Genomic DNA, 23,270 nt, shown 5'->3' on the forward strand with positions numbered 1-23,270 from the left:
TCTAGTAGATTCATAGTTTCAGGTCTTAAATTTAAGTCTTTGATCTATTTTGAGTTGATTTTTGTAGATGGTGAGAGAAAGGAGTCTAGTTTCAGTTTTCTGCATGTGGATATCCAGTTTTCCCAGCACCATTTGTTGAAGAGGCTGTCTTTCTCCGTTGTATATTTTTGGCACCTTTGTCAAAAATCAGTTGGCTATAAATGCGTGGGTTTATTTCAGGGCTCTCTATTCTACTGCATTGGTCAATTTGTCTGCTTTTATGCCAGTACCATGCTGTTTGGGTTACTATAGCTTTATAGACTATTTTGAAATCATAAGTATGATGCATTCAACTTTGTTCTATTTGTTCAAGGTTGCTTTTGCTATACAGGGTCTTTTGGGGTTCCATACAAATTTTCTATTTCTGTGAAGAATGTCATTGGTATTTTAATATGGAAAGCATTGCATGTGTAGATTGCTTTGGCTAATATGGACATTTTAATGATGTTAATTCCTCCAACCCACGAACATTGGATATCTTTCCATATATTTGCATCCTCTTCAGTTTTTTCACCAATGTTCTTTGCAGAGATCTTTCACTTCCTTCATTATATTTACTCCTAGGTATTTCATTTCTTTGATAGCTATTGTGAATGGGATTACTTTTGTTATCGGCATATAGGAAGGCTATTGATTCTTGTGTTTGTATCCTGCCACTTTATTGTTTATTAGTTCCAGTAATTTTGGGGGGAGTCTTTGGGGTTTTCTATGTATAGGATCATGACATCTGCAAATAGGGATAGTTTGACTTTTTCCTTTTTGATTTGAATGACATTTATTGCTTTCTCTTGACTTATTGCACAGGCTAGAAATTCTAGTACTATGTTGAATAAGAGTGGGGAAAGAGGGCATCCTTGTCTTGTTCCAGATCTTAAAGGAAAAGCCTCCCAATTTTTGTCCATTCAGTATGATATTAGCTGTATGTTTGTTGTATGCAGCCTTTGTTGTGTTGAGGTACATTCCTTTTATACCTAATTCGTGGAATGCTTTTATCACTTAGGGGTTTGGGATATTATCAAATGCTTTTTCTGCACCTATTGAAATGATCCTATGGTTTTTTTTCCTTCATTCAGTTGATGTGATGTATCACATTTATAGATTTGCATATGTTGAACCATCCTTGCATCCCTGGATGAATCCCACTTGATCATGGTGAATCATCTTTTAAATGTGTTTCTGGATGCTATTTGCCAGTACTTTGTTGAAGATCTTTGCATCTGTGTTCATTTAGGGATATTGGTCTGTAGTTTTCTTTATTTGCTGTGTCTTTTTACCAGTTTGGGTATGAGGATAATGCTGGCCTTGTAGAATGAGTTTGAAAATGTTCTCTCCTCTTCATATTTTTGGAAGAGTTTAAGGAGAACTTGAATTAGTTCTTTTTTTTTTTTTTTGAATTTTTTTTAGAATTTGGCAGTGAAGCCATCTGGTACTGAGGTTTTCTTTGTTGGAAGGCCTTTTATTACTGCTTCAATATCATTACTCATTATTGGTCTATATAGGTTTTCTAGTTCTTCGTGATTCAACTCTGGTAAGTTGTACATGTCCAGGCATTTATCTTTTTCTTCTAAGTTTTCTGGTTTATTTGCATATAGTTGTTCACAGTAGTCTCTTAAGATCTTTTGTATTTCTGTGGTATCAGTTGTAATGTTCCCTTTTTCATTTCTGATTTTATTTATTTGATCCTTCTCTTTTTTTCTTCATTAGTCTAGCTAAAAGGGTTATCAATTCTGTTTATCTTTTCAAAAAACCAACTCTTTGTTTCATTGATCTTTTGTATTATCTTTTAATCTCTAATTCATTTTATTTCTGCTCTGATTTTTATTATTTCTCTCCTTCTACTGATTTGGGGTTTTGTTTGTTCTTGTTTATGCAGCTCATGGAGGTGTAACATAAGGTTGTTTATTTAGAGTCTTTCTTCTTCTTTGACATAGGCATTTATTGCTATAAAATTCCCTCTTAGAACTGCTTTTACTGTATTTCATAGGTTCTGGTGTGTTATGTTTTCATTTTCATTTGTCCATATAAATTATTTAATTTCCTTCTTGATTTCTTCTTGAACCATTCATTCGTTACTTAGGAGCATATTGTTTAATTTCCATATATTCGTATGGTTTCTAGTGTCCCTTTTGTTGTTTATTTCTCATTTTATTCCATTGTGGTCAGGTGAGGTAGTTGATGTCATTTTGATTTCTTAAAATTTGTTGAGACTTATCTTGTCCTAACATATGGTCTATTCTAGAGAATGTTCCAAGTTCTGCTGAGAAGAATGTGCATTCTGCAGCTGTTGGATGAAATGTTCTGTAAATGTCCATTAGGTTGTGGGCCTATGGTAGAGATTAATGCTAATGTTTTCTGGTTAATTTTCTGTCTAGATAATCCGCCCTTTGCTGAAAGTGGGGTATTAAAGTCCCCAAGTATTATTGTGTTGGAGTCAATCTCTTCTGTTAGGTCTAATAGTCATTGCTTTATATAACTGGGTGCTCTGGAGTTAGGTGCATATATATTTAAAATTGTTATATTCTCTTGTTTAATTGATCCCTTTATCATTATATAATGACCTTCCTTATCATTTTTTAAATTTTCTTGGCTTGAAGTCTATTCTATCTGATATAACTACAGCTACTCCTGCTCTTTTTTGGTTTCCATTTGCATGAAGTATCTTTTTCCATCCCTTCACTTTCAGCCAGTGTGTTTTCAATGGTTAAGTGAGTTTCTTGTAGGCAGCATATTATTTCTTGTTTTCTAATCCATTCAGCTACTCTGTGCCTTTTTAAATGAGGCATTTAATCCATCTATATTTAGGGTTATTGTTGATACATAGGGACTCATTTCTACCCTTTTGCTATTTTTTTTTTCTGATTGTTTTGTGAATCCTTTTTTCTGGTCTTACTGTCTTCTTTTGTCATTGAGTGGTTTTCTCTAGCTTTACATTTTACTTTCTCACTATGTATTTTTAGTACATCTCTTCTAAGTTTTTGTATTGTGGTTACCATGAGGCTTACAAAAGCCACATTATAGTTATAACATTATTTTAGACTAATAACAACTTAACTTTGATATCTAAGAAAAAAAGAATAAAAGCAAACGATGCTTTGGCATCATTCCCCACCTCCCCCACCCCGCACCCCCAACTCTTTGACAATTTGTTGTTTCAAGATACATCTTTTAATATTGCTTTTCTCTTATACGGTTGTTTTATATGTTAGTGTCATGTTAGTTTTGTCCTTTAGTCTTCACATAAGGATCTAAGTGGTTTATTCACCATCCTGACTAGTATTCTGAGGATATCTGTGAACTACTTTACTAATGAATTATGTGCCTTCAAATGTTTTCTTGCTGCTTCTTAATGTAATTTTCTTTCAGATTGAAGAGCTCCCTTTAGCATTTTTTGTAGAGCAAGTCTATTGTTGATGAATTCCCTTAGCTTTTGTTCATCTGGGAAAGACTTTATTTCTCCTCCATATCTGAATGTTAGTTTTGCTGGATACAGAATTCTTTGCTGACAGTCTTTTTCCTTTAGCACTCTGAATATATTATCCCATTCTCTTCTATAGCATTTCTGCTGAGAAATCTGTTGAGAGATGTACTGGAGCTTCATTGGATGTTATGCGTTTCTTTTCTCTTGCTGCTTTCAGTATTCTTTTTGTCTTTGGTTTTTGATAATTTGATTACGGTGTGCCTTGGGGTGTTCCTCCTTTGATTAAATGTGACTGGCGACCTCTGAGCTTCCTGTACCTGCATGCTGTCATCTCTCTCCACACTTGGGAAATTTTAAGCCATTATTTTCCTGAATATGCTTTCTATATCTTTTCCTTTTCCTCTACTTCAGATATGCCAATTATGTGGAGGTTATTTCACTTGAGGGAGTCCCATATTTGTAGTATTTCTGTTTCTTTTTTTCTTATTCTTTTTTCTTCTTGCTCCTCTGATTGGATAATTTTGTGTGTTTTATCTTCAAGCTCACCGATTCTTTCCTCTATTTGATTAAGTCTGGTGTTGGAACTTTCTGCTGAGTGTTTTAACTCACATAATGTATTCTTTATTTCTAGAATTTCTATTTGTTCTTTTTAGTTGATTCTATTCCTTTGTCAAGTTTCTCATTGTGCTCCTGAATTATTTTGTAGATATCATTTAATCTTCTATCTGTGTTTTCTTATGAGTCCCTGAACATCCGTAAGAGGGTTCTTCTGAATTCTCTGTCAGACATTTCATAGGTCTGCTGTTCTGCATCCATTGCTGATGCTTTGTTTGTTTCATTTGATTTTAACATATTTCTCTGTCCTTTCTCAATCTCTGTGTCTTTATGTTGATACCTAGGCATTTGAGTACAGAACCCTAGATTGAGGGTTGTTTTCTTTCAGCATTTTATTGTTTTCATTCATTGTATATAGGCTTCTATCTTATTGTTCTCCTTTGTATGTAATATTTTTTCCTCTGCTTTTAAGAATTTCTCTTTAATTTTCAACAGTTTTACTATATGCCTTGGTATGGTTTACTTTGTATTTATTCTTGTGAGAGTTTACATACCTTCTAAAAATCTGTGTCTTTCAGCAAGTTTGGAAAATTCTTGATCATTTTTTGTTCAAATGTTGCTTCTGCCCCATTTGCTGTGTTCTATTGAACATATTAAGCATAGTTATATAGTCCCTGTCAGGTAACCTCAGAGTCTAGATCACCTTTGTGTCTTTTTTTTGTTACCTCATTTTTTTCTCTTGGTTTTCTTAGTTTTTTTTTTTTTTTTTTAGTTTGTATTTGTTTGTTTGCTTGTTTACTTTTGGTTTGTCTTTGGGTTTTTTTGGCATGTTTAGTGATTTTTGATTGACTTCCACCAGACATTGTGCATGTAAAGTTGTAGACTCCGAATGATGTTCTTCCCTAGAGAGGACCCACCCTTTCCTCTGGTGGCTGATTACCTTACTCTGGTCAGGGATTGCTGTGTTGAGGCTGGTTTTCAGTCCTGAAGAGGCTCCATCTACCTCATGGTCACTCCTGGTCTTCCAATATCTTCAGCTCATCTTGTTGCATTTAGTGGGACCTTCCTCCACTGGTGCATAGTGAACTCTGTATCTCATGAGGCATCTGAAAAAGTCTGTTTTGGATCAAGACTTCTGAAATGTCTGATATTTTAGTCTCTTAAAAGATAATAAACTTTCATGGATGCTGGCAGTATTCCTGAGACTTCTGGGTCACATAAAAAGGACCCTGTTATATTTGGGCACTTGCAAGAGTTTGGGAGATCCACACCAGGGCATGTTTCTTCATACGGAAGTCTTCAGGGGTGGTTATAAAAAGTAAAACATTATCAGTGCACCACCTTCCCCCACCTTCTGAGGTCTAAGATGTTCCCTCCCCAGGTGCTGGGACTGTTGAATCCCCCCTCACAAAATTGATGTGTATAGTCATGGTATCTATAACTTACCCTTTTTTTCTCAATCATCTCTTAATCACAACCAGTCCCTTTATCCACGAAGATCAGAAACAAGAGGGGCAAAAGCATTTTTATAAAACTGAGCTATAATTAAGTCTGAATCCCCGAGGCCCCCTTCTGGCTGGGGCTGCCAACCAGAGGGTATACCAAACAGGCCAGCTTGGGGTTACCAGTAGGGAAAAGAAAGAAGCAATGTGGCCAGAAATGGTCAGGGTGGAATCTGAATTTTCAGAACGGATCTGTGTAACCCCCATTCCTGTTCACCCTGATCATTACCTAGGGAACAGCTGAAAGGAAAGGATTCCTTTCTGAGACAGCCACATTTAGTGAACAAACTGCCCTAGTAAGGTAGAGTTATGCACCAAATGTTTGTCCCACCCCCCTCCCAAATTCATATGTTGAAAACCTAAGCCCCAATGTGATGCTGTTTGGAGGTGGGGCCTTTGGGAGGTGATTAGAGTTAGCTGAGGTCATGAGGGCGTGTTAGAAAAGAAAAACATAAACCAAAATGTTTTCCTCTGTACTCTTAATCAGCAACAGTCAACACAGAAGACCAACTTCTGTGTCCCAGGGTGTAGGGATTTCTCCCCACTAGTAAGCAAGTAACCAGTTCTGGAGTGGACACCACTGGGTGTCCTTGAATTCAATTTAATCCCAACACTATCTACCTGGAGATAGTGTCAGATCTCACAGGGTGAAGGCTCAGTCCCTAAGACTGCCCCCCTCTTCTCATGCCAATTGCAAGTGACAGGTTGTTTCTCCTGGGCTTCAGATAAAGTGGCTATAAGCTGGGTTCCCACAATTCCCTCCTTGAGTTTGATTAATTTGCTGAGCAGTTCACAGAAATCAGAGAAACACTTCCTCAATTTTTACCCAATTAGTATAAAGGATATTGCAAGGATACAGATGAAGGGTACATAGGGCAAGATATGTGGGAGGGGGCACAGAGCTTCCATGCCCTCCCTGGGTACACCACCCTCCAGGAACCTCCAGCTGTCCAGAAGCTCTCCAAACCCAGGGCTCTTGGGTTTTTATGGAGACTTCATTACATAGTCATGATCAATTAAATCATTGGCTGTTGGTAATCAAATTAACCTTCAGCCCCTCTCCCCTCCCCAGAGGTTGGGACTGAAATTTTCAACTTTGTAGTAGTGCCTTGGTCTTTCTTGTGACCAGCCTCATCTTGAAGCTATGAAGGGCTGCCAGCCATCATTAGCATATGAAATAACTCTTATCACTTTGGAGATTCTAAGAATTTTAGAAGTTGTGTGCCAGCAGATGGGGTTGAAGACCAAATATATATTTTCACAATATCACGGGGTAAAGCCCCATGATGGGATTAATGTCCTTTTAAGGAGAGGAAGAGACACCAGAGCTCACTCAATCTCTGCCATGTAAGGACACAGCAAGAAGACAACCATCTACAAGCCAGGAAGAGAGCCCTCACCAGGAACCAACCCTGATGGCACTCGACCTTGGACTTCTAGCCTCCAGGACTATGGGAAATAAGTCTGTTGTTTAAGCCACCCAGGTCATGGTATTTTGTTGTAGCAGCTCATACTGACCTGAGACAGAGACCAACACATACAAGGAGGAGGTGAGGGAGGTAGTCAGGAATATTTTTGAGTCTATTTTTTAGAACACCACCCCAACACTCAATTATACCAGGTGCCAATGGATGGTAGGGAACATGGAAAGCCCAATGAATGACTCCACCATCAACCCAATGTTGAGTGCTTTTTCTTAAAAGGCACACCATTGTCAAACCGAAGATGGTCTGGAAAGCCAAAAATGTAACACAGATTAGTTCCAACAGTCACAATAGTATGGCCAGAGTTGACTGCCCAGACTCGAACTGCAACTCCGTTAACCTGTGGAAGTGTCACAATGGTGAGGCACTGCCAGCACCCCCAGGAATCGGTCTGACAGGAGCAGGAAGGAGCAGCATCCCAGCAACGCATCCTCTCATGAGATGCATGGGCCCATACAAGTGTGGCATGCGATGACAGCCTCTGCACCAGGACTTGGGGTCCTTTACTCTCTGCCCCTCTGGGATGGTGGGAATGTTGCCCTACACAGCCAGCATGGAGTCCAGGCAGCAATGGTGGCATCCTGGAAGGTGCAGACCTCAACAAGCCACTATATTCCACTCAGTATCATCAAGAACAGGCCCTCACCAGGTACATCGGCACGAGTGCCCCATATGGTGTCATCAGCAGTGGCAATTTCTTATCACATTTTGTGGCCCCAAAGAGGGGTGTCTTCAATCTACCAGTCTGTAGTTTTCCAGGTGGCAACCAAGTTGCTAGACCATTGACAAATGCCCAACAGTCAGTAAAAGTACAACCAGCTTCATCAAGGGAGTGTTGGCCAGAGCTGTGAGAATAGCCATGAGTCCTGCCAGTGAATGGAGGTTCTACAGAGCTGTGTCTGGGTCTGAACAGCCACCATAGCCCAGTAGACACCATCAGGCTCCAGATTACCCAAAGCATTTGTGAACACTTACTCAAAGCCCAGGCACTAGAGGACTCTGTGCATTGAGGGTCCCACACAGTATGCGGTTGTATTTCAGGTGCAGAGCAGGGCATAAGGTTTCCTCCAAGCAGGTTACATGCCACTTTTTCATGCAAACCCAAGATGCTGCTGGGACCAGGCCAGCCTCGTTCTTGGGTTTAGCATTTCCATTTGACAAGTGATACTTGGTAGGCTCCTGAGAGTCTCTCTCATGAACAAACTTGACAACAGTTATAAACAAAATATTTAGCAAACTGGGTCGGCCCAGTGGCGCACTGCTATAGTGCGCCGATTGGGAAGCGCGGTGGCGCTCCTGCCGAGGGTTCGGATCCCACATACAGACCGGCCGCTCACTGGCTGAGCGAGGGGTGGGAGCAACACCGAGGGTTGCGATCCCGTGGCCGGTCACGAAAAAAGACAAAAAGGAAAAATATATATATATATATTTAGCAAACTGAATTCATCAGTACATAAAAAGATTAATGGTGTCCTAGGGTGACAATAGGTAATAATATTGTATTATGTTTTTCCAGATAGCTAAAAAAGAGGATCTTAAATATTATAACGAAGAAATGATAAATGTTTAGGTGATAGATATGCTAACTATTCTGATTGGATCATTATATAATATATGCATGTACTGAAACAACAAACTGTACCCCATAAACATGTACAATGAAAAAAATAAATTGAAAGTTTTTTCACAAAGACTACCGTATTACAACAAAGTTGGGTTTATTCCAGGGATACAAGTTGAATTAATATTTAAGAACAATCCATTTGCAATCTCCTGCTTCCAAGAGCGATGGAGTAGCTGATAGCAGCCCTATGTGTCTGCCTACCCCAGTGAGAAAAGTGAGATGGATACAGAAATCACCTTTAGAAGGTCAGCTAAAAGCTGCTGAGGCACTGAGAATTAACAGGGCTAAGAAACTAGAGCTAGGCAAACCTCAGTGAGGTAAGCCTGCATCTGTAGCTGTTTTCACCCTGGGGATACATGCAAAAGCTGGGGAGGGACCGAAGGCTGAGAATGCAGTGCAGTCTGGGTGCAAAGCCTGGTGGAAGGCCACTTCAAGGAGAGAGAGAATCCAACAGAGCTTTTGGCAAGACTTGGGATGCCTTAAACACATATCTGGATTTACCTGTGAAAGGTTTTCAATGGACTTTTCCTGAGGTCCTTTGCTAAATACAGGGTGAGTGGCTAAAAACCTGAGCAGAAAGCTTTGGAAAGTAGAACAGAGTTTGCAGCCATCTGGGGAGTGGCTCACAGAGTACAACAAATTTGTATATGGAGATCTACTGTGTGTCTCTATGGCAGAGGGCTAGTCTGTCCACTATCCACTAAAATAAAGGTAATGTCTCCCTTCAGGACAAAGGTTGGATGGCTTTTTTTGCAGCCATAACAAAAGCTTGAGGTATCCTAGACTTGGGGTTCCTCAGCTGTGATACACACCCACTGAGCACACAGTATCCACCTGTGTCTGCTCTGCATCACCCCCACAAGATTTTGGGACAAAGAGAACTGACATAAAGATGAGGCTTACACTGCTTGCTGTGCTGCAAGTAATAAATTGTCTCTGCCTCAGAGTCTTGTGTCTTCTTCCAGGGTCCAGGAAACTGTGGTGAGCTAACTGGATATATTTACAATGCACAATGTGCTTTGATACACACATACATGGTTTTTGTTTGTTTGTTTGTTTTTCTGTGTGTGTGTCTGTCTGTGTGTGTGTGTGTGTGTGTGTGTGTCCAGTAAGGGGATCGTAACCCTTGGCTTGGTGTTGCCCGCACCACGCTTAGCCAGTGAGCACACCGGCCATCTGTATATAGGATCCAAACCCATGGCGGGAGCGCTGCTGTGCTCCCAGTGCCTCACTCTCCTGAGTGAGCCATGGGGCCGGCCCACAAATTTTTAAGTGTACAGTACAATATTGTTAACTATAAGCACAGTGTGATGCAGCAGCTCTCTAGAACTCGTTCATCTTGCATGACTGAAAAACTCTACACCCGTGGAACAGCAGCTCCCGTTACCCTCCCCACAGCCCCCGGCAATCTGCGCTCCCAGCGCCGCACTCACCCGAGTGAGCCATGGGGTTGGCCCCATACATGGTTTTTTAGAAGGGAAATTATTACCAATATAGAATTCTGTACCTCACATAAACAGAAAGAGACAATTGATTGCCACTAGATCTGCAGTGAAAATACTAAAAGCAGAAGAAAAATTATCCTGAATGGAAGCAGGATATACAAAAGGAATAAAGAGACTTATAAGGGCAAATATGTTGGCAAATGTAAATTAATACTGACTATTTAAAGTGACACTAACAATGTCTTGTAAGAATTAAATTATATATAGAATTAGAACACATGGCAGCAATAACACAAAATATGGGAGTGTGTAATAAATGACAAATTCTAAGGTCCTTCCATTGATCAGGAAGTGGTAAAAAGTACCTAAAGAAGATAAATTCTAATAACTCAAAGATGCATTTTGTAAACTGTGGGGTAACCACCAAAACCTAACAAGCTAAGAGAGGGAAAAACAAAGTGACAAACATTCTTAAATAATTCAAAAGAGTACGGAGAGGGAAAAAAAGAAACACGATGACAACAATAAACAGTAAGATAATAGATTTAGATTTAAATCAAAATAATGATAGATTTAAACCAAAATGTATCACTATTTATATTATATGGAAATGAACTAATTACAAGACAAAGAGTTTCAGTGGGGCAGTATGAATAAGTTGTGGAGATATAATGTACAGCACGGTGACCAGAACTTTGATAGGACTTGCATTTAACCTATGGATCAATTTAGAGAGAATTCATGTCTTTACGATTCGGAGAGATTTTCAGTTCACGAAACTGGCATGTCTCTCCATTTGTTTAGATCTCTTTTTATTTCTTTCATCAGCGTTTTATAGTTTTCAGCATATGAGTGCTAAACATCATGTTAGATCTATACCTGTCTCATTTTTTAAGCGATTATAAATGGTATTATATTTTAAAATTTGGATTCTCATGTATTCATTGCTAGTATGTAGAAATACAATTGATTTGTATATGTTTATCCCATATCTTGAGACCTCAAAAAAATCACTTATTATTTATAGTTTCTTTGTAGCTTTCTTCTGATTGTCTACATAAACCATTATGTAATCTGCAGATAAGATTAGTGTTCTTTCTTTCTGATCTGTAAATGCAATATTTTTTTCTTTTTCTTGACATTTCACTGGCTAGGACTTCTGGTACTATGTCGAATAGCCGTGGTGAAAGTAGGCATCCTTGGCTTTTTCCCAGTCTTAGAAGGAAAGCATCCAGTCTTTCACCATTAAGTATGAGGTTAGCGGTATGATTTTTGTAGATGCGCTTCAAGTTGAGGAAGTTCCCCTCTATTCTAAGTTCTATGGGAGTTTTTATCATGAATGGATATTGAATTCTGTAAAATGGTTTTTCTTTGTTTATGTTATGATCATGTGATTTTTCTTCTGTAGCTAATATTATGGCAAATTATATTAATTGATTTTCAAATATTGAGCCAGGCTTGCATCCATTTAATAAACTCCACTTGGCCATGGTGTATAATTTTTTTGTATATATTGCTGTGTGCTATTTGTTTATATTTTGTGAAGAATTTTGCATCATATTCATGAAAAATATTGGTTTGCAGTTTTCTCTCTTTTGTACTTTCTTTGTCTAGTTTTGTATTAGGGCATTACTGGCTATTTTCTGAAGGAGATTGTATAGGATTGGTTTTTGAGTGTCTCTTTATATATCCTTTTTATGAGACTGACCCACTGCCTATTGCATTAAGGAGACAGGTCTTATAGCCTTTTTAGTGGTGGTTCTAGGTATCACATTGTATACACATACCTTATCAAAGCCTCTTGGTGTTGACATTTTACCACTTTTAGTGAAGCATATACATGTTACCTGCCTTTATGCTTTTTTTATAATGTGTCTTAAATATTTCCTCTACATACATTGAGACAGACAGACAGACAATGTTACGGTTTTTGCTTCAGCTGTCAGATATAATTTAGAAAACTCAAGAGGAGAGAAAAGGGTATTTTATTTGCCTATATTTTGCTTCTTTCAATGTTCTCCCTTCCTGATGTTCCAGAATTCCTTCTTTTATCATGTCTTTTATGTTTAGCCATTCATTTAGAGTATGTCTGCTAACAGAAAATTCTCTTAGTCTTCCTTCATCTCAGAATGTGCTTCCTTTCTTTGGTTCTGAAGGATATTTTAGCTGGCTATAGAATTCTGGATTGACAGTTCTTTTCTTCCAGCACCTATAAAATGTTGTTCCACTTCCTCCTGGCCTGCATGGTTTCTGATGAGAAATGTGTTGTCATTAGAAATATTTGTCTTTGGTAGTTTTCAGAATTTTTTATTTGTCTTTATTTTTCAAGAGTTTGTCTACAGTGTGTTTTTTGGCATGAATTTCCATGGGCTTTTTATGTTTGGGGTTTGATCAGTTTCTTTAAAACATATTATTTTTTGAAAAACTGAGAGATTTTCGGTGAGTATTTATTTTAATACTGTTTCAGCTCTACCCTATTTCTTCTCTCCTATGAGACTCTGGTGATATTAGTTAGGTCTTTTGTTGTGGTCCCACATGTCCCTTTCTGATCTTTTTTTTTTTTAATCTGATATCTCTTTGTTATTCAGATTGGGTAATTTCTATGTTCTATCTTTACATTCACTGATTCTTTCTTCTGTTCTCTTCATCCTGCTGTTGAGCACATCCATTGAGTTTTTCAAATCAGTTATTGTATTTTTCAGTTCCAAAATCTTCACTTGGTTCTTCTTTGTGTCTTCTATTGTTTTGGTGAGACTTTCTATTTCTTTGCTGACTTTTTTTCATGTGTTCAATTATGTTTCTAATTTCTTGTTAAAGCATTTTTATGATAACTGCTTTTTTTTTTTTTTGACCGGTAAGGGGATCGCAACCCTCGGCATGGTGTGGTCTGCACCATGCTCAGCCAGTGAGTGCACCGGCCATCCCTATATAGGATCCAAATCCCTACCAGCACTGCACACTCCCGAGTGAGCCACGGGGCTGGCCCTATGATGACTGCTTTAAAATCCTTGTCAGATAATTCTAACTTCTGTGTCATCTCAGTGTTGGTGTCTGTTGATTGTCTTTTCTCATTCTTAAATCTTCCTGGTTCTTGGGAGAAACTATCTTTGATTAAAAAGTACTAAGTTATAGGGCTCCAGATCTTATTTAAATCCCAAGTCTTAGCAGATGTCTTCTGACACCACTGTGGTAGGTTCAGGAGGTTGTTGCCTCATAACTGCCAAATGGGGTAGAATCATAGGTTCTTCATTCTGCCTCTGTGGCTGCCTCTGTGCAATGGGCTTCTTGGTACTGCTGAGCGGGGTGGGAGTTGAGGTCCTCCACTCGGCCTCTGCTGATACCACCCTGGCTGGAGGGGGTGAGGAATCTCATCACCACCAGATAATTGTGAAAGTCTAGGCTCCCATATGGCCTCCGGTGGTAGGGGTGAGATTCTCACTACCACCCAACAGCATTGAAGTTCAATTTGGCACTCAGCCTTCCATGATACCCCGAGGCAGTGGGGGCCGGGTGGTGAGCACCTCATTACAGTCAGCAGGGGTAGAAGTCTGGGCTCCCTCTAGGCCTTTGCGGAGGTGGGGATATAATTTTCTCTGTGGTATTTGGCTGGAATAAAGTGGTTAATGTCTAAGCAGTCACTATCTTGCTAAGCAGACCCTTTCCTGGTGTTCTGTCTAAATGCTTTTCCTTTTTTCTTTTCTTTTTTTTTTCCTGCCTTTTCCCATTGGTGTTTCCAGGATGCCAGCTTCTCCAATATCCAATCTGAGATATCTGAGGCAAAAAGAAACTCCAAAGAACCTATCATTGTGTTGTTCCTCAGATCCCAAGATCTCTAGCCAGTCTGCTGCCTTCTCTCCAATTTTCAGAGTCTCTTATATTATTTTACACATATTGCCCAGAGCTTTTACCTGTACTTAGTAGGAGGGATAGGGATAAGTACATCTACTCTGTCTTCTCAGAAGTGGAAGTCTCTAAATGTGTTAATGAAATTTAACATGACTACACCTAAGCAGCTATAATAGTTTTGATGCATTAAATTAAATGTATGCCATACATACATGCATCAAAAAAAGAAGGATGATTAAAGGAAAAAATAGCTTTCATGAGGGGAAGTGTGTTCAAGGAAATTAAAGAGAAATTTTATATTTTGTGTAAAAGATGTTCTCAGATTCAAGGAGAGAAGGCTTTGGCCTTGAATTTCTTAATCTTCTTGCAAATTGATGGGAGGTTTTGGCCATTTTCTTGCCTTAGAAGGGAAAGAAATTTAGATTTCATTTGAGAAAAAAGTAGCCATAATGCTCTGCTTTCCTACCAAATTCCTCTAGAAAATCTTTCACTGATGTTTGTGCTGACTTAGCAGTGGTCCCTGCCTTTTCTGGGAACCTGTTCTAAAGTGAACTTCTGTTCCAGGTCGCCTGAACTGGTGGTCCACTGTGTGCACAAGCTGTAAACGGCTTCTTCCTCTGGCCACGACAGGGGACGGGAACTGCCTTTTACATGCCGCCTCACTGGGTAAGCTCCACAGCACTGACAGAGGGTGGCAGGGCTCCAGCCTGCTCAATGTGTTGTTAAAGAACAAACATATACTAAGTAGAGCCAGCCGTGTCACTGTCATCTGAAGAATCCCTGAAAGATGGCACCGACAATCCCAGCCCTTCTGGCCAAGTAGCTTACAGGCTTGGTGGAGGCACATAATGCACCTGGGAAAAGACCTATCATGACAGAAGGAGACCTTGAGCATGAGCTGCAGGGATAGGAATTAGAGATTGTGGCCTGGAATAATCAAGGACGACTTCCCGGACAAGTTGAGATCTTTACTGAGACTTGAAAAACTCCAAAGGGAGTTCATTCCAGGCATGAAAAGAGGATATTCCAGGCAGGGAGACCACACAGATAAAGCATAAAGGCAGGAATCAACAAGGTGTTTGGAGGCAGGGCTGAGCTATGTAAGATTTGAGCAAGAAGTTTGGGCAGCGGTGCATGAGGTTGGGTAGTTGTGGGGCCACCATATTGACAGCAGTCGATAATGGACTTGGACTGATAAAAAGATGTAGACGTAGGTGCCGCGAGGGTAAATCACAGGGGAATTGGCATAGTCAGAATATACAGCAGAGATATTGACAACCTTCTCCAATAAAGATGTGAGTTTTGTGGTCACAGAAAGCTGCACCAGCAGGTGCACAGGCATGAATGGCAATATTTGGATAACTGAGGGTTACAGTAGATTTTCTGGAAGCTCAGTTGTCCCTTCTAGGCCCAGCTTTACATACACAAGGCCGAAGCACTTTTGATGAGTGAGTCTGGGTTTGTGCCAGGGGTCCCAGCCTCAGAGCCAGTTGTTCCTCATCGGTCCTGGAATATAGAGTCTCTCTCCAGGGGACAGGACCCTCAGGCAAGAATGGGGTCCCTGTTGGTCACAGTCACCTCCCCAGGTGATCCAGAGCAAGGGCCAGGCCCCAGCCCTCCCTTTCGACCTGCAGTGAGGCCTGTTCATCAAGAAGCAGGCTGAGACAAGGTTGTAAAGGGCTTCAAGCAAGACGCACCAGGGCCTGGGAACAGCCAGGGAGGCCCAGAGGAGAGTGGAGATCTAGGCCAAGGGGGAGCTTGACGGGCAACAAGGGGGAACACAAAGGCACTCCCTTCCCGGCTTCCTTTGTGTGAATACACAAGTACATTCTGCTTGTTGACATTATAGAAGGATTCCACATTCATCATGGTGAGAACATAAAAATCAATAATCCCGCCCCCAGGATGGCCACTTAACATTTTGCTGTACTGTCTTCCAGTCTTCTGTCTATTCCTCAAGTGAAATTATGATCTTACTGTGTTCACAGTTTGGAATCCAACATTTCCCCCCTAAAATTTAGTTGAGAACTTTCCATGCTATTATTCTTTACATAAATAATTTTAATAGTTGGACCATATTTCATCATGATATTTAATACTAACTATTCCCTATTATTAAATATATTTTACCTTGTTCTATATAAAATCTGGAGATTGAATATAAAAGAACTCTCATCTGTGTCAAAAGCATGGAAATGCCTTTGTCCTTCAGAAACTGCAGTGTACTCAGTCACTGTCCCCTCAGCACCATGGGTGGACAAGGCCACGCACCACTGTGGTGCCTCCTGATGGTATGCATTTCCCCTGTGAGCGTGGTGGGCCTCCCAGGCCACCCTGGGAACAGATAGCCTCCCTTGGCTGGCCTTGCTGCAGGTGCAGGAGAGGCTGGGCCAGGACTGACCAGGGCTTTGAGGTCCATGTCCAAGAATCCCCCGCACAACAATGAGTCCGGAGCCCACAGCCTTTTATCCTGTTATTCAGTATTTTGTTTTCATTTTGTGCTCATATAGCTAAGGACTGCCCAAAGCAGCTAAGTGACATTCACGAGCAATGCTTGCTGAACACCTGCTCACCAAGCCTGACATGGAGCTAGGACTGTGGGACACACATAGAAACGATAGTAACACTGGAGTCAGTCCTATAGGCAAACATGTGGGGGACAAGGAGACCCTCTCTGCAAAGAGACCTGCACAGGAGCCAGAGAGCCAACACTGGCTGCAGAGTCCCGGAAAGCAGCTGAAACAGGAACAGGGATGGCCATTTCCCCCATCTGTCCTGTAAAGAAAGACAAAAGCCTCCCTTGCTAGAAATCCCGCAGCAGTCCTTGATTATTGCATGTGCAGAATGCATAGCCAGTGTGAGCCTTGAAAAATGTCAGTCAGCTCAGGTCATTCCTCTTCTGCAAACCCTGGAGAGGCTCCCAGCTTACTTGAAAGCCCACCTGTTTACTCTACGCTTCATCCCCTCAGTCCCAGCTCTACCCACCTTTGCCTTTTCTCAAGTACACTGCATGGCTGCCTCCTTGGGACCTGTCCCTGGCCTTTCCCTCTGCCTGGGATGGTGACTCGGCTCCCTTCTTCCACCACTCAAGCCTTTTCTCTGATGTCTCCATTCATGCCATAACAAGTACACCTGCCACTCTGTCATCTTCTCCTGCTTTGTCTCTCCTTCCGGTGCTGCCAGCCCTGACATCATACATGATGTACTAATTTAAGGGTGGTCTCACTTCCCACCTCCCCACAATGTGTGCTCAGTGCGATTTTAGGAACTTCGCTGTCCTGGTCTCTGCCATGCATATTCCTAATACCTAGAATGGATGAATGAATAAGTGAGTGAATGAATGAATGTTCCCCCGCCCCATTCTCCCCAGTGGCCAGGGCTGCACCTGCCCTGGGTGCTTCTCCCATTCGTTGGGTTTCTTATTGCGTCTGAGCCGCCCAGAGCACATGCTCAGAGATGGCTGGTTTGTCTTTATAACCCCTGTCACCAGCATGGGGAAAACTTCTCACTGGGAAGCCCACACTGTCCCCAGTGCCAGATGTGTGTGGCGATGTCCACCGAGGCTTTGCTTCTCAGGAAGTTGAGGTGCCTTAGGACTGAGGACCTCAGCTAGGGCAGACCCTGGAGGAGTCCTGGCTCAGGGCCCTCTATGAGGACACGTCGCCAACATGTCCCCACAGGCCATCTCCCTCCCACCCAAACACAAGACCTGGATATTGACACTAAGCCCCTCGGCAAACCTGCAAGACTGAGAGTGGGTTGTTGAGGGTCCCAGAGAGAGGCAGTACTGGCTTTTCACCACTATTGTTTTGCTAAGAAGGGGGCGTGCTGCTTCCCTGGCCTACTTGGATTGATGGGGAAGCATGGGGAGAAAGGACAGAGGGGAGAACTGAACAGGTCACGAGCGAGGTACCTTTGTGCATGCGGGCAGGGGAGGCCAGGCCTGGAAGATCGTCGTGATTGAGTCGCCCCAGCTTGTCCTTCCTCATGTCCTTTCTCTCTCCTCTGCTCCTCATGGCCTCCGGCTGCAGGAATGTGGGGCTTTCATGACCGGGACCTGGTTTTGCGGAAAGCACTCTACACCATGATGAGGACAGGGGCTGAAAGGGAAGCCCTGAAGCGGAGGTGGAGGTGGCAGCAGACGCAGCAGAATAAGGAGGTTGGTACTCGCTGGCGTGGCTGGAGCCCAGAACCCATGCCAGGCACAGCCTCGGGCCATGGCGAAGTCTGGAGTGGCCCCCAGGTCCAAGCCCGCCTTGGGGGTCAGGCAGAAATAGTTTCTGGGATTGGTGAGCCTCCCCCATACAGGCCTGTGGAGAAGGAGCCCGTTACAGTAGCACAGGCCTGGAAGACAGTGATCACAAGTCCACTCACGCCTCCTGCACTGACTTAATCACAGAAGCTGCCCACCTTCACTCTCAGCCATCCTGGCCTGGATGACACATTATATATGGTCACCTCCCTGTCGGGTGCAGCCACAGCCCCAGCCCCAGCCCCCATGCGTGAGCACAATCCAGAGAGAATCCCAGTCCCCTAACTGTGGTAAACATTAGCACTCGCTCTCCTGGAAGAAGAATCTGTCAGCTCTGTGATGGAAGTTGGCCGTTACCTGTTTAAACTCTCTAACGGTCAGCCCTACGCCTGGTGCGTGCACAGGTTAACATTCGGTCATTCCTGCCCCCTGGGAGTGGCCCTTGTTGGTGGGTAAACTCCCAACAGCTCGAAAATATACTGTCCATGGCATAGGGGTGGACGGTAGGTGGCCGCTCACAGATGGTCTGGGGAGGGGAGGAAGGACTGCAGCGCCCCACTGAGCCGCGTCCCTGTGTGCAGTCCGGGCTGGTGTACACGGAGGAAGAGTGGGAGCGCGAGTGGACGGAGCTGCTGAAGCTGGCCTCCAGCGAGCCGCGCACGCACCTCAGCAAGAACGGCGGCACCGGCGGCGGGTAAGTGCTGCTCCCGGGAGGCCACCGGGGCCGCCAACAGCGTGGCGGGTGTGCAGGCAGACTGCGGTTCCCTGAGCTGTGGAGGACAGACAGACTCCAGCTCTCAAACGCTGGATTCCAAATGAGGATGCGTGGGAGGGTCGTGGGCGGTGGCTGGTCCCTGCCAGACCCCAGGGGCATGCGCACGACCCTGCGTGCATTTCGCAGGCGAGGCACGAACCCACGCAGGTCGCCCCCTGCCGTCTTCCTCTGACCTCATCGTGCAGCAGGCGGCAGGAGGGAGCTCGGGGCACAGCCTCTGGAGGTGACATGCGATGGCCATCATCCCCGCACAGCGCCACTGCACAAGCCACGCTCTGAAGGCCAGAGCTGCCAGGCTTGGGTTTCTTCCCCAACTAAACATCTATGGAATTTGTGGCTTCGAGAAGTCACACTGAAGGCAGAAGGTGACTGAGCTGGCCCGGTGTTTCCCAGATGGGCTCCGTGGGTGCTCCTGGCAGGAAGGTTTCGCAGCCCTTCACATTTAGGAGCAGCTTGTGCCTGCCGACATGGCTCGAATGTTCTCGTGTAGAAATAGAGTGAAGCAGACAAGTGGGGTGGCCAAGCGCCTGTGTCCGCAGCGTTCCACGGGTCGCACCCTTGGTTCATACCATTTCCAACCTAAAGGTAAAGGTGCTGCCGTAGCAAAGGTCGCAGCCAAGCACAAGGGAGTGCGAGTGCTGACGCCATGGAGACCATGGAAGGGTCAGGGGCATGGGCAGCTCGGGGCCCTGGGGCACGGCCCCACCCCCAGCAGGGCCTTCCTGCTGCAACAGCTGCTCCTGGGACTGTGTTCAAAGACGAGACCCTCAGATACGGACACTCTTAACCCCAAGCACGCAATTCCTACAGGGTTGTGTTGTCACTGTTTTCATAATGCGGCATGTCAGCACCAAACATCTATCTTATCTAGAACATTTGGGGACAAGTGTTCTAAAGACAGTTGATTCCTGGAAGCTCTGCTCTCTTCGACGCCTTCCGAGTGCTGCCCGCGATGGGCCTGCAGCGATCCTCGGCATCCTGTTCGTGGTGCCTCTCCCCGCCTGCCGTGGGCCGACGCCCGGTAGATGCTGGCGAGTGGATCCAGTGCAGTGTCTCTTCAGGGTGGGAGGGAGTAAGGTAACCGTCACCACATCCTGTGTCCCCTGCGTCCTCTCATCCTCGAGTCACTTTGCCCACGGTCCCATAACTGGCGAGGCTGGTGTGACTCTTAAGGCCATGGCCTCTGCCCCGGCTGCCTGCTCCCTGGGACACTTTAGTTCAGATGGAAATGGGGGTGTACGGATCATCCATGTTCGTCCTGGTCTCCCCCTTACAGGCAGGGCAGGAGCACAGCAGAGGTTCCTTCAGGTGGTGGATGCAGCTCTCTTGTTCTCCATTATGCCTTTCCCTCCCCACCCCTAAGCCCTGAGAACAGAGGGGACACGGGGAGTAGCTGGACCAGTGGCCTCTCTCCTGGCTCCCAGGAAGGGTGCTTTGGCATTGCTGAGACCTGCTCCTGGCCCTTCCACTGTCCATCCCATATAACCGTCATGTGCCTCCAAATGACACCTGTCCTCTCAAGACTCCTGAAGATTTTGCTGTGTCACCATCACCCTCTTCACCAGCAGTTTGTTTTCGGTTGTAACGATAAAAATGTTCCTAGTCAGGAGCAATGAATGCAAGCAAAAAACGTTACTTTTTTCCCAAGACGTTGTCCAGTCTTTGGAGTCCCCATCCAAAGACCGGACAATGTGGGCCAGCAGGTTTGGGGATCAGGAGGGCCACGGCCATCAGGTGGGGCAGGGGTGCTGGGGATGGGCCAGACAACAGGCAGTGCAGGCCAGAGACTCTGATGCCAGGCTATCTGGACCTTAGTCTGCAGCCTGCACCAGATGGGTCACCTAGACCCCACAGCAGCAGTAAATCCCAGTAGGAGGCGAGGAGCTCCTGGCACCAAGGCTATTGCTCTGACATGCTCCCCAAGAGACATGACCTTTAGTCACTCTCATCCTACCTTTCCACTCCTTCCTCCCCTCTGGGAAACTCCAGGTGTTTCCTCCCTCCAGGAGAGGTCCCGTGCTGTGGGTCCCACCTCCACACAGGATTCAGAGCCTCATGCTCCCCATAGGAGGCAGTAGGGCAGGGTCCTGGTGACCATGGGCTATGCTTGTATCAGACACACAGTACCACCTCTGGTAACAGGTGGGCAGACAGCTGCAACCCCAAGAACAGGTGTGGGGCATCTCAGGTGCTGTGGGGAGCAGGTGGCCATCCACACCTGTGCCCACTTGTCCTCTTACACACTATCCCGTTTCCCAGCCCATTTCCCGTTACACTCTCAATTTTTACTCTTTACACTTCTGTATATTTTTCTTTTTATTGTGAACATGAATCACTTTTGTAACTACAAAATATCAATGAAAATGCTTGCTTATAAAACATTAAATGGTAGGGTCTGAGTTATCAACCATAATCTAACAAAAAGATTTAGGCGCCTTTAAGAATCTCTAAGATGGCCCAGACACTGTCCCATCTTTGTATGAAAGTTTGGTCCCCTGTACTTGGGATTCACAGTCCTGGTTACCACATCACAGAAGAGAATGAAGAATCCAGAGAGAGTTCAGGGAGGGAAAACCAGATGACCAAGGGTGAGATGGGAGTATGCCCAGTGTAAGGAAAGAACAAAAACTCTAGAGAGACAGAGATGGAAGGTATGGTCAGCATTGGGGCACTGTGGGGAGGTGGGTGAGCCCCTAGAGTGTGTGGGGGCTCTCCTTTCAAACCCAACCCTGCAAACCTGGAGTGCCCCTTTCACAGACTGGAGTACTGAGCCTCCATGGGGTTAAGGTCAAGGTCACAAAAATGATAAATGCAGGAGCCAAGAAGCAGAAACTTGGTCTAATCACTGGCTCCTCTTTTGACTGTGCTCTAAAGCCTACCAAAGCATCTTACATGCAACACAGTTTGTTCAGGTGGTGGATCAGCCTGAAAACAAAGCCACCACCCTGGGCTGGGTGACAGGAGCAAGGACACAGCCACTCAGCCCCCACACCAGCCATTCCTGTTCATGTCAGAATCCTATGCCAATGATGCAGGCACTCCTGGGGTCTAACTGGATGTTTCTGGTGGGGAAATAAAAATGCAAAAAATATGTAGAAAAGTATAGGGCAGACTATAGTCAGTATATATATATAGCTGTCAGAAAACAGTTGCTTCTGTTGCCAGATGCCTCCTTGGTGTAGCTGAGACCTTTGCATCTCCTGTTGAGGAAGGAGGCCTCCAGAGCCTGGCCTGAAACACACATTTTCCTGGGAGCTCAGAGCCTCTGCTCGGTCCCAGGGACTGAGGGCAATGGGTACTGAGCACCTCAGCAAGGTCAGCCCAGTGGGGAAGGACCCCCCAAGGGGATACTCAAGGGCTGTCGCCCACTCCAAGAATCCATTTGGGGTTCAGAGGTTCAAAAGGGACTTTTTGAAGCAAGCTGTCAGTGTGCTCCTTTGAGTCATGAAGACTTTGGAGCTTTTAGGTGCTTTCAGGAGTCTCTGATTATGAAGCAAATTCCTCTTGTCAGCTTACCTATCAGGGTTACTGCGTTGTCCACTCTATGACATGACTTCCAGAGCCTGGTCCTGTGGGAGTGGAACACAAAGATGGCTTGTTGGATTGTGCTGGGGACAGCTGAGGATGGGAGAGAGGAAGGAATGAACTCTGGCTGAGCACCTACCTGCGTTACACACATCATCCCTACTTTACAAATTATGAATTATCCCCCCTTATAAATTGGGAGATGAGTGTCAGAGAGACTAACTGCCTTGCCTCCAGTTTGTAACTGGTGGGGCTAGAATGTAAACCCAGACCTGAGTCCATAGTGCTGGAGTTTCCCAGAGCACACACTGCAACAAGCAGCAGTGGCTTCTTAAGAAAGAGTGCACTACAGACTGAGTTTTGAGTCCTTTCACATCTGGATCTGTCCTTATTCTACTTCACCATTTAGTGAATAGTTTGGCTGAAAATTCTAACTTGAAAACCATGAGATGAATTATACCATCAAGAAGATAAATGAGACAGAAATACATCAGCTTCCTGGCACTCATCCAGGTCAACTAATTTGAAATGAGAAACAATTATATGAAATCCAAAGACTAAATATATTCAGTCTCTTACTTCATCTTTATAAGCTCTGAGAAAGATTTATTTATTAATTCAATATTTATAAATTGTCCACCTTATGCTGTACATTTTCACTCTCTCTTTCCATTAACACAGTTATCCTGTGAGATAGAGATTCTGATTTTCATATAACTTAATATATGAGGAAACTGGGACTCAGGATGCAAAGTGACTTGTCTAGGACAGAACTTCTATGGAGTGGCAAGGCCATGGTTCAAGT

General features: G+C 43.9%; 1 protein-coding gene across 1 annotated transcript in view; it reads left to right on the top strand.

The window, feature by feature from the left end:
- Positions 1 to 23,270, top strand: part of OTUD7A (OTU deubiquitinase 7A) — a 107,089-nt gene that overhangs the window by 49,338 nt on the left and 34,481 nt on the right. The window contains exons 4-6 of the mRNA XM_008568549.1: positions 14,478 to 14,579; positions 17,945 to 18,072; positions 18,747 to 18,859. Coding sequence (XP_008566771.1) covers positions 14,478 to 14,579; positions 17,945 to 18,072; positions 18,747 to 18,859 — 343 coding nt within the window. The remainder of the gene's footprint in view (positions 1 to 14,477; positions 14,580 to 17,944; positions 18,073 to 18,746; positions 18,860 to 23,270) is intronic.

Source organism: Galeopterus variegatus, unplaced genomic scaffold, assembly GCF_000696425.1.
Source record: "Galeopterus variegatus unplaced genomic scaffold, G_variegatus-3.0.2 Scaffold422, whole genome shotgun sequence".
Taxonomy (NCBI): domain Eukaryota; kingdom Metazoa; phylum Chordata; class Mammalia; order Dermoptera; family Cynocephalidae; genus Galeopterus; species Galeopterus variegatus.